General features: G+C 40.5%; 1 protein-coding gene across 1 annotated transcript in view; it reads right to left on the minus strand.

Moving 5' to 3' along the window:
• LOC124556836 (myrosinase 1-like) overlaps positions 1-11,681 on the minus strand; it is a 260,034-nt gene extending 248,353 nt beyond the window's left edge. The window contains exons 1-2 of the mRNA XM_047130853.1: positions 11,591-11,681; positions 11,365-11,498 (exon numbers count right to left, since the gene is read on the minus strand). Coding sequence (XP_046986809.1) covers positions 11,365-11,498; positions 11,591-11,681 — 225 coding nt within the window. The remainder of the gene's footprint in view (positions 1-11,364; positions 11,499-11,590) is intronic.
• Positions 11,682-12,865: the final 1,184 nt, after the last annotated feature.

Here is a 12,865-nt window from a genome sequence, read left to right on the forward strand (position 1 = left end):
CATCAGGGGACGTTAGAAATGCAGACCAGAGAGTCGTTGTTTAAAATCTATTACTCTTTCTTCAATGTATGGGGCAAAGAGTCCAAATTTGTAATAACGAACTATAAACAAAACTTATTTTTTATTGATAAGACATAAGCGGACTTTATTTCTAAGAACGTTCGAAGGGTAAGAAATGTTTGAAGACAAAGACTGAATTTAAAGTTACAGAAATGTAGCTAATATTACTGTGGAAAGGAGGAGAAATGGATTAAGAACAACGAAATACGTGTATGTATTGGTTCTTGCTAACTTTATTAAATCAAGTGATTGTGCTGACAAACTAGCAGCGACTGATTATTATCATTGCCTCCCGACACAAAAATTTTGGTCTTTGATTTCTAAAGATCAGCAACGCATATAATATATTATCTTCGTTATAGTAAAGCTGTCCTCATCCTGAAGATTGGAGTGGGTACTGCAGTGCTTTACAATTATAGATATGGTCTTAATTAAAGTGATATTCCCTTCACTTTCCCCGATCTCTGAACTGACCTGCTCAGCCAAAATAATAGGTGTACCTACAGTTTAATGTGAATTCCATAACACGGTGAAATATGGATTTTTTTTACATTAATATATCTAACGATGAAAGAAGAGACAAGTAAGTGAAAAATTCGTTGGGAATCAAACCCTCGATGGTTGCAGGTGATCTCTGGGACTTACTCAATGAAACACTTAGAGACTCCATTATGATAATAAGTATAAGAACCGCCGCTCTGGCCACAGACCGCCCAACGGGGACGACCCACCGCCGTGTCATCCTCTGCCAGTGCGTCTTGGATGCCTTATGAAGTTTTGGGGTCAGCACAGCGCTCTCCCAGCTATTGTCGCTTCGTCGGAGCTGATACCGCAACTATTCAGTCAAGCAGCTCCTCAAATGGCGTCAAGAGACTGAGTGTTTCCCGTTCCAGTCTTTTTAGCAGGGAAACATCACTGACGGTACCAAGAATCGTAATGCTTTGCCGCAGTGGATACACCAGTTCCCATGAGATTACCGAAGTTAAGCGCTGTCGGGCGTGGTCGGCACTTGGATGGGTGACCATCCAGGCCGTCATGCGCTGTTTCCCTTTTTCGGGGTACACTCAGCCTCGTGATGCCAGTTGAGGAGCTACTCGACCGAATAGTAGCGGCTTCGGTCAAGAATACCATCATAACGACCGGGAGATCGGTGTGCTTACCCCACGCCCCTCCTATCCGCATCCTCCTCTGAGGATGACACGGCGGTCGGATGGTCCCGGTAGGCCACTCGTGGCCTGAAGACGGAGTTGCAACAGTAATAGTATTCTCAAAGAAAATCATTCTGATTGACATGTAAAGCATATCACAACACACAGTATGGAAGTACATTCACTCTTTACGTCAGATGAGTGCATCGTATGTTTTCTCATGGCGTGCTACTGCAGTACCAGTTATACGCGCTCTGAGCGCACTAGTCGGTCATTCGCATCTTATGGTGTATTATACTCCGGTAAGTATCGTTCGACACGTTCAACTCGTCCTAAGGCAGTACCAGAGGGAGCGCACCATCCGTAAACTCCTAACTTCTCTGCAATTAACCTAATTCGCTACCCTAGCCACTGTGTCTAGAAAGCTCTCTGAGAAACCCATTTTGCGATAATCTGTCACCGCTGCTTTAAATTCCCTGGGAGAACAAATACTTTAACGGTGAAATATTATGTATGAACGAGGTAAAAGTCCACAGAAATTAACATAATAGTGAACTTGTGATAATTACAGTCACGAATAATATTTAAATGCAGACGTAGTCAATGAAAAAATAATCATGAAAATTAGTTCAGTTCCTAAGAGACACTCGATGAGTAACTGGATGTTAACCCTGGCCGTACATAAATATAACGCACTGCGCGTAAACATATGAAGAATTTAACTACTATCGATTATACTATTGGTGCCAAAAAACTGGAAACAGGAAGTACCGTAAAATACTTCGGAATAACAATCCAAAGCGGCCAAAAATGGAATGGTCACACAAAGGGAATTAAAGCAGAACTGCAAGACTCGTAAGGAAATTTGTTTTATCCAGTAAGTAAGTGGCTTCGAAAACACTTGTTTGACTCATTCCAGAGTATTGCTCATCAGTCTTGCGCAATTACCAGCTTGGATCAGTACAAGATATAGAAGAGTTATAACGAAGACCGCTATCGTTTACTCGGTGCGAAAACATTACAAAGATTTTCAGTAAACTTCAGTGACAGACGCTACAAGAGAGGTTTTGTTCCTCATGGAGAAGTTTGCCATTGAAATTTCGTGACAGAACGTTGTGGAAAGAGTCTAGTGAGATCTCCAGATACGTCTCACAAAATGATCGCAACGAGAAAATCTGAGAAATTGGAGTTAATACGGAGTTTTATAACACAATCATTCTTCCAATGCTCCGTTCTCTAGCGGACTACCCTCCTCTCTCCGGAATGTAAATGTACATATACAGATTTAGATACACAGAGGCACACTGCTTGGCAATTCCTGAGGAACAGCTGACACTTGGTATACTCGTATATCACCGGCCAGTTGCTCCGGAACAATCGACCAATGACACGAAAAGAAAATGTAGAGGGCGGGATGCGTTGACTGCAGTGAAGCCTGTCCACGGACACTCTATATGCATTCGCCCGTGACTAACAGGGAAGTTAGTCCCCGTCTCTAATGACCTCGCAGCCTGATACCGTGTCTCGTCGTCCTGATTGAGACATTCCACCGATTCTCTGAATCCCTCCGGTTGATGTGAAATCCACCGCCCCCCCCCCCCCCTTTCTCCAATCCCGCAAACCAATAGGGAAGCTAGTGCTCTGTCTGAAAAGATCTCGCTGACAAAGAGTGAAACAATAAACTTATTTTTCTTCATAATCAGTGTTCTTTTCTTGCGTCACCGCTAAGACGTTGAGCATATTTTTTGTCGTGTAGCGCGGCGATAAGATAACGCACTCGTTAGCTTAACAAGATGCTTTTGAATGGGAAATGACTTCAGTGTGTCTGGTTTCTTTTATTCGAACAGAAAATGACATACAAATCTAGTCACACGTAACACATATAATTAAATGGCTCTGAGCACTATGGGACTTAACATCTATGGTCATCAGTCCCCTATAACTTAGAACTACTTAAACCTAACTAACCTAAGGACAGCACACAACACCCAGTCATCACGAGGCAGAGAAAATCCCTTACCCCGCCGGGAATCGAACCCGGGAACCCGGGCACATATAATTAAAGGTCTCTTTAAGGAATGTACTGTACATATGTTACTGAAGATCGGAAAATAACATGCTCTTTATAGGAACCGTTCGGTATTATTTTACAAATGAAACAAATGTTGTCCCTGTGTTAAGAGACCTGTACTATTGTTTATGTTAAATAATGAGATCCTTTCCAATATACATACCTAATGTTAGATTTTCGGGTCTCCAGCAAACAGAAGTCTACAAAAACATGGTAGAACTGTTCGATTCTGTGATTTGTAAGTAGTGTATACTGACCTTTAGAGGACGTGTAACAACTTCCCGCTAAACTGCACGGAGCTAGGTGGCCAGTGGTGAGGACACTGTACTCGCATTGGGGAGGATGCCGATTGAGTACCCTGTCTGGCCATCTAGATATACGGATTCTGTGGAGTCTGGAAATCGCTTACGGCAAATTCTGGGATATTTTCTTTGAAAATGACATGCTCAATCTTTTTCCGGAGTCCGATCTTGAGCTCCGTTCCCGATTACTTAGTCGTCGACGGGAAATAAACACCAATTTTACCTGCCTTCACACCAACAAATTTAATTTAGGTCTTAAGTTCATCAGTGCTTACCAAAGACATAATTACTGGAACATCATATCCCATATACACTGCCTGACAAAAGGAGCGAATCACTCAGAAGAAGTGATCGGATTTCATTGTACCTTTGTATATGTGCACATACGTAGGTGATTAGAGTTACAGTTTTCTGTGACAGGTAGAACGCCCATTACATTGCGTTTGTTTGTGTTTAGTGTTATTATCAATCATGCTATGGTATGTAAGAAGCTTGAACAGCGTCAGATGTTGTGTGTTCACAGTGATGCGTACTCGTGGAAGCTGCCACACAGTGATTCGTACTCACGGAAGACAGTGTTATTTGCAGCTGCCAGCGTTTGAAAGGTCCATTTGGGCCACTGGTCGAACCGCGCAATATCCAGATTTGTGGGGTATTTGAAAGCAAACGTTAAATCATGCGTGACTTCCCCCCCCCCCCTCCCTCCTCCTCCCGCCACACCGTCCTAGCAGCCGCTGTGGGAAGTGACGTGAAACAGATGTGACATTCGATGTGATATTCGGCGTATTGCTTTCGTGGCGTTTTGCTTTTTTGTACAATAATATACAGTATGCCTTTCCAAGGAAACGTCAGCCTTCGTACGAATTCTTTTAATCAAATGTCAATTAATGACAGGTTGACAGTAAAATCCTACAGGACAGCATAAGGTTGATAATAATAATACCGATGGTGTGACGTGGCCGTATGAATAAAGACGTCCTGTTACGGTGCCAAATATACCAGTTTCGCGTCCAGATGCCTGCTAATATTTTTTTTTCATCTTCGCCTTTTGTAACAGATTCTGGGACCAACAATCACATTCTATTCGTCCCTGTGCGAAGCTAACATGTCATATTTGGTGATCTCCGTATTTGCACTTGCACGCAATTTTAGTTATATAGCGCATTAAAGATCTCTCCAAACCATGTGAATTTTCGAGTACGGTTTGTTCTGATAAAGTGTCGGGAAATACACGTAAACGTGAAATGTGTGGAGTTAGTGCACTGAGCATAAAACTAGTCAGATCTTAGTAGTGAACGTGTGTAGGGTGACACTTTTTGCTGGCTTCTCATTACAGCTGAGGAGGAAATTTAAAAGCAGAACTCTAACTACTTGTGACCAACGTAACCTGAAGAAAGACAAGAATTAACACGAGGTTTATTAGCAACTACAGAAATTGACGATAGTGAGTGGGTTGCATGAAAGAGACATACGACCTGTCACATAGTTTATTAGCAACTGCAGAAATTAACGATAGTGATTGGGTTGCATTTCAGTAGCTGTACATGAGATTGTTTCTAATGCCTGCAGTGACATATACGAAGCAATTCAAGGATTTTGTTAAAATAACTTTATATCAGGAAGATGATGTCAATAAAATATTGTTAATCAAATGTGAAAGAGACATACGACCTGTCACATAGGTTATGGGATAAAATCCGCTGTAGAGTTTGTTTAATACCAAATAGCATGATCCTGGGTAAACCATTATTATTTATCATCAAAAATCTCTAACATTACCATGATACATCAGCTATGTAGGCCTAATTACAGATATCATGAACATACGTAACGAGAATGATCAGATCTTTCGTATATTTTTTGAGTTTAATCAGCATAATAGATACAGATTCACACGTGTTTACTTTCACGGAAGTTTACTGTACTTTTCCTTTTTAATAAAAGCTAATGTACTGTCTAGTGCAAGCATCTATAACGAAATTTATCGTCTTTCTTGCGTCCCCAATTGGACCAAATTACTGTGAATGAAATATTTAGGTGTTACCGAGGGATCATTCACCGACTGGACAAGGTGGTGTCTGTGTCTCACCCAGGTTACTCGAAATGCGCTGCTGGACGCGTACAAGTCATTGTGACGCCATTTCTGCCTCTCCGGATCCGCCCAGGCTTTAAGCTCATCTCCTTTGGATGTGACAGTGACCCGCTGATGAATTGCATCAGAATCTGACGGCAGGCACGCTTATCATCACGGTAGCGGTCGACTACGTCTGGCCACCACAAGGTAACCCCTCCATTATCTACGGCTGACATCCGAGAAGAAGAAAAGGACGCCCTGTAACATTGTGTGTTAAGCCGCACCACTGGTCGAAGATGAGCAGCAGCCCGACTGGGCTGTCATTAATACCACAACGCAAATGGCTAAGTTCGTAGTGTTGTTGTGACTGATGAGGACGCAAGGACATCATGACACCCTTCCCAACAGCATCAATGCATGCATCCAGGCCAGAGGGGGTGCAAGGTCATACCGGTAAGTGGGATAACGCTGCCAAGTTCTTTGTAAATTTGACTCGATTTTGTAATCACTGAAATGACATCACATGGCCTCTCGGCTCATGAAGTTTCTTTTTGTTTTCTCCTAACCTCCCGGATGCTCAAATTTTATGCAAGGCAGTGTATGATCTGCCTGTAACCTGCTTGACAGAAGGATCGACACACAAATAGTATTGTCTGTTGTGCTACAGTGTACAGCAGGATATTCCACGACATGTGTGACAAGGAATGGTCTTTCTGGGACAGATGGCAGGAGCGTATTGGAGGATAGTATGCCGTTGATGTCTGTAATTTCTCTGAATTTTTGCACCCTTTCAAAAGTACACGTATTTCGTAGCAGTTAAATTGTGTATACAGGTCTGAAATTGATGGAAGGTACACTGTGAGGCCAAAAGAACATGTGAGACCTCACTGAAAGTGCCATTTGAAGGCACGCGAGCTCACGTAAGTGGAGACAGAAATGTGTCAGCATTATTGATTTGCTGTTCTTTCGGAATGACTCAACGGTGATAATTGAGTTCAAATGAGGTTCCACAGGAGATACCCGTGTCCATATCCTTCTGTACAGCAGTTACTGCAGAGTACGAGCGTCAAGAAAACACTAAACTGGAAGCATTAAATTTAATCATTGCTGTTATTGGCTTAAGAAATAAACTATTAGACGATTAAAAAACTCTAAATTATACAGTATGACATGAATTTCAGTTTTCTTGTCGACTAAACAGAGATATTCCAACATAACTCACGTATACAAGTCAGTGTCAGAGCGGTCAAGCCAACAGGCGATGTTACTCGCTTATTTTTGTCGTGAACTACCACAGCATACCCAATATCTGTTACAACTAATTATGAGATCTGCAGAAATGTTTTTGGCAGGTCGTGATTCCAAACAGTTAGTGATGTGGCTATTAACGAACTTCACATGACGGAATCTTCAATGTTTACTTTGTATTATGTATACGCGTTGCTAGTGGTTATACGTAGTACAGACACAACGTTTTCAAGATGATTCTCCTCTGGAAGAGAATTCACTTTGTCAGGGAGGAATCTACTAGGTCAGAAACTAATGGTAAAGACTGAATGAAATGCTTTATTACGTAACTGCACGTGTCATGGTTTATGGACAGCGTTCTGAAAAATCAAGCCACCTGAAGACTAAGAAGGATGAAAAAGTAATACTGTTATCGTATTTCGCAGACTAGGAAGGGTACAAACAGCTAATGAATATCATGAGCCAGAGGTCTCAGAAATGGATAATTAAATGAATGTATGTATAAACACCGCCTTCAGTCACAAAAAAAGAAAAACTTAATATACTACGACATTTTGGATCCTGTGGATCCAACTTAAAACGCTTCTTTCCTTACAGAATTCACATTTATGGCTTTATTTGGATGCCTGCATCAGAGCAGCTACGTTCATTAATTCCAGAAACACACCGTGTTACGTAACGTATTAACATCACAACGAATAGTTTAAGACATAATGCAATATAAACACTACTTTTCAACATAGAGCTTTGTTTAAGTAAAATAGAGACATCACCGTAGAAATAACTTGAGAGAAACCACTCCAGAGATGAAACTTGTAAACAATGTTCTTACGTTCTGTAAAGAAGAAAGAGAGTGATCGGCCTCACTACTTCGTTACAGAAAACTGATACCAACAAACAGGATACATTTATTGCAAGTCTCTATGATTATTGTGTTGTACTTTACAGTGGTTCATCTCACAGAGTTAAATAAAGCTCTTACTCTTGCTTCACGCAACGTATAGCGGGCTCGTTGAGCAAAATAATATCTCAGTAAGAGAAGACTTTACCCAGAAACTGACAGAAATTTTTAACGCAAAAATTTAGAGAGAGCAATATATTTATTCATTCATCTTGGAACCTAGATACTCTCAATTTTGTAACTACCGCGTACGATTGGATACTGCTGGATATTTCTGTGTCTAAAAGAACCGTATGACAAGCAGCTGTTATGGAATATGCTTGAACTAATCCGTTAATACAACTACGTAAGGAGCCAGTACTGATGAAAACTACACAATAATGGGTCGGATGAGTATTTTGAAAGCATCCTGTTCCGTAGATTAATTACATTTTGTAATAAATCTTTCAATGGCTTTCGTGATATTAAAAGCCTTGTAATGACCTTATTTTAATTCGTTTAGTATGTATACGGTCTAACCAATTAATATAAGGCATTTCGGCTATTTGCAACACTCATCAGAGTGCATTTCGTTATGTTGAGCATTAGTCTCCAGTGTTTGTAACAAGCGTTCATCATATGCAGACGTTCCCATATTTCTTAATGATTTTCTAACGGCGCGATCCTCTTGCGCCTTCCGTGAAGAGTCTCAGAGAGCTATAGATATCATCTAAGAGGTTATTTATATAAATCAAGAATACCATCAGTTCTTTTATCCTAGTGTAAGACATTTCCGATTCTACTTTCGCTTCTGACAATGTTTTAAATTCGAAAACGATATAGGCAACGTTTGCTTATCAGTTTTCCATGAAGCACGTGCTAGGTTCACTAATCTGCAACTGCGGGCTTGCTTAATTTATTAGGTAGTTGCACGGAACTGTAGCGAAGGCCTCCGTGAAGTCAAGAAAAATCGTATCACAATGTCACAGTGTACCACGCAATCACCAGTCTTACCAGTCAGGTAAACAACAGAAGAACAAACCACTCGTAAATTTCTATATTTTCTTTTCCTGAAAAAAATGTACAGTTTCCTAAGTTAACTGTAAATGTGTTACTCGTAACTTGACTACGTGTGTGAAGAAGATAACTGCAGTGAGTCTTACAGTGCTATCACAGCGCATGTTGGTCGTGTACGTTTCAAAGGAATCATTCCGGCTTTTGTTTTAAGGTTCTCATTCCTTATGTAGCACATACGCTACATTTAACTTTAATTTTTTTTAGCTCAGGAAATACCCTAAGCTCACTGTGCCTGAATGTGGAATGTACTGTAGCTTATGTACTTTCCGTGGATGGCTTCTTTCCGTTTTTGCATGTTCCCAGTAGGTGACAGCATCTATTTTAAGAAATCTGCTTTTCACAATGTCAGCATGTCTTCGAGAAATAAAGGTAATTTCTATTCTTTTTTGGTAATTTTGGAGTAGAAAGTGTTTAGAATATGCTGAAATGTGTTAATATACCATGTACTGTCGAATAAGCGAGTCTTCATTTCATTACAACAATTCATCGAAAATTTTTTTCGGTGTAATACTGGGTCTACATTCTCCAAAGACCTGTTCTCTCACATTCCAGTGTCATTGTTTCCATAATTATTAAATGTTTAATATTGAATTTTTTAAGCATTGCACATATCTCAGTTATTTTCTAACATAAATAATATTCACTCTGGACATGTCCTAACATTTTAGAGAATATTTTGTCCCAGAACAATGCATTCACCACCAAGATAAACGTTTCATTCATAAAGCCTACGCTCAGGACTGACGATGTTAAGCGATTTAGAGAGAGCCTGAACCTTGTTTGCGAGACGTGTATTTAAACTCCAGTCTTCCCGAATGTGAAACCAGTCTTTTAACTATTGCCCCATATTATTCGATCTTCATGCTTATTCGTCAGATTCATTTCAAGTGGTATTCCCGGGAAAGTAGAACCAATTCGACAGTTCAGTCTGGTATATATTTTTACAAATAAAAAGAAAATGAAACATTAATATGTATGAGAATACACTTCGACCCTGTCTTTGAATTTCCAAATGGCTTCTAACCAGATTATGCATTTATCACATCTGCACTTAAACGTGTCTTACTGTCAGAGTTAGGATTGCATTTTGGCGAGCGTAGGAAATGAGTACTGAAGTAGAGATTCTAGTGCAATCAAAACTATGCCTTACACCAAGTGCTCACTCCAACAATACGTTCTAAACAAATTCCGAGACTGAAATTTCTTGTAATAGCAGGAGTAGTTTCCCCCAGTGTAGACAGGTAGTGAGTACATAATGCACAGTACTCCCTCACTCACGTCGCTGTGTATGAACTTGCCTGCCATCTGTGGACTGCTTGGGCCTAAGAATCACAGACTTGCTACGAATATATTGTTGTAGTGAAGAAATGAATAAAACCTACATGTCAACTTGTTTTACTATTCTTTGTCCCTATTATCGCTCGAACCTATTTGCCGCGAAGCGTAGATCGTAGCTAATCTTTCTCACCACAATTTATGTCGTTTGAAACAGAAGAGTTTATAGTCTATTGATTCGCTTAAACACTTTGATACACTAGAGGTTCGCTAACATCCAGTTATTTACCAAGATCATTTCTCTGTATCAGCTTCAGCACTTCCTAATTATTTTTTCTCTATGTTCTCTAATCGACAGTAAATCAGTAAATCGTAATATAAACAAGAAACGGTCTTCGTTGAACTGACCACACATGGGCATGTTTAGACAACTGAAGCAGCTAAATGAACATAAGGTGTTCCTGTTTATGCCGAGAAAACTCGGAGGCAGAGGTAAGCTTCCTGTTAAAGCATCAATCTTCACCGAACAACTCAGCAAGTCTTGAGAAATTTTGCTGGGTGAAGAGAACAACATTAATTGATTCCGATCTGTGCTAAAAAGTAATGACGACAAAAAATGAGGTATGGAATGTTGACTGGACGCTAGGAGAGCTCAGGTGGGAGAACTAAATCTAGTTATAATACTGAGTGAGAGAAATAATAGGACATCAGATGATAAAGAACCTTGGGCATTAACTAGCAAAACAGCGATTACGCTGCCACAAACTACAATCAAGTACTGTTTTATCACTTCCTCCATCGTACCGAGAATAAAAAATAATCATAGAGTAGAACGTTTGATCAGTCATATGAAACAACGTCCCGGTCGACCGTTAAGGGCATGATGCGAAATCGCAAATATGTGACGACGTTCTTGTTTGCAGTTTACAATACTAAATTCAATTATGCGACTTCTCGCAGACACATGCCCCTTCACACTCATTTCAGTGTCTGCTCTGTGGCTATGAAATTAAAAATAAATCGAGGCTCACTTTTTCTAAAATCAACCACAAAATGAAAAGTAATGGAGATCTATTTACGAAGAGTAGTATCTTACGTCACTGGATAAACTCCAAAGAGAATACTAGCTTGATAGAAAGTTTTTGATTTTAATTTTGAAACTGATAAAGTAATTTGTCATTAACCACTAATACGGCACACTATCACCAATATCAGAGTGTATACTTTACCCCGAGTTCCTTGAGTGCTTTAATATCTTCCTTGTACCGATGATACGAATCACATGCAACATCACCGTTGCTCCCATCCTGTATAACATTAGGTTTTTCGTGTGTTATGCGGTCCCATATATTCTCTCCTTTGCCTGGAAGGAAAATGTGGTTTTGAGTCGACGTCTACTTCTTCGCAAAGTAAAAGCTATGCACTATGCTTAATTTGGTTTCTGAGTGTATTTACCATCCTTATCCCAGGCTCCCTCTACCTGGTAAGAAGCTGTTGCCGCACCAAAGAGGAAGTCTTCAGGGAACGACATGTCTCTACCGACCATTAACAGCCAACTGACGCTTGCCGCAGCACGCTACATGGTATATACTTAGCGGAATCACTTCGGCCTTGGATAGTTAGAGGTGTCCTCAGTGATATAAGCTTCACAGTAAAGGAAACATATTTCTCGCTATCTTATCGGGGTTTTTAGTCCCTCACCTGGCTTATTATGCATTCATATTCGCGCCTCTTTTCTGGGTCGGCTGGTGATTTGAAAATTTGGGCAAGTATCGGTCCTTGTGTCGGTTTTCGACACACGCTGTGTCCCAGGCTTTCACCATTCCTTGTGACAAGCACATCAAGAAATCGTGCTTTTTTGTCGTTTTATACTTCCATGTAGCTGGCCGAGGTGGCCGAGCGGCTCTAGGAGCTTCAGTCCGGAACCGCGCGACTGCTACGGTCGCAGGTTCGAATCCTGCCTCGGGCGTGGATGTGTGTGATGTCCTTAGGGTAGTTAGGATTAAGTAGTTCTAAGTTCTAGGGGACTGATGATCAGCTGTTAAGTCCCATAGAGCTCAGAGCCATTTAAACCGTTTTTGAACTACGGTATGGAGGCTGTTCAAGTGTCTTATGAAGTCACCAAGATGTTCCTCTCCATGTCTCCAGACGACGAAGGTATCATCGACGTATCAGTACCACACATTAGGTGAAAATCATCAGACGAACGTTACTAAGTATTCGAATATAGCTATCTTTTACATTTTCGATATACATACTCGGCGAACAGCGAAACTATGAATTATTTCACGGGAACAATATGTTGTTAGCTTAGAACGAAAAGCACTGGGTTCATGTGTAAGTCAAATTCATTGTTAGGAATGTCATGACTCCTCCTTATTTTGGTCGCAAATGGATACAGGATGTGCATTACAACAGTAATGAAATAGAGAACTTCAGTGAGCACCATGATTTTAATAAGTAGAGCATATACGTAATCGTAGTGAGATTAGCTTCTGTCCATAAAATGTAAACGTTGAGCGAACTACTATTACTTCTTTCAATGTAAAATCAGATCAGCGCCCAGTTTTACACACTTCGAAATTTTCTGCTGCTGTGATATATCGATTACGTACTAAGTAGAAAGGTGATTATCGCATATTAGCGTCCTTGTGATTCTAAACTGTCGACTATCATTATCACTTCTACTTGCTGGATGAAATGTCTGCAGATCATGGCATAGTCACGAGG

This window comes from Schistocerca americana, chromosome X (assembly GCF_021461395.2).
Source record: "Schistocerca americana isolate TAMUIC-IGC-003095 chromosome X, iqSchAmer2.1, whole genome shotgun sequence".
NCBI lineage: Eukaryota > Metazoa > Arthropoda > Insecta > Orthoptera > Acrididae > Schistocerca > Schistocerca americana.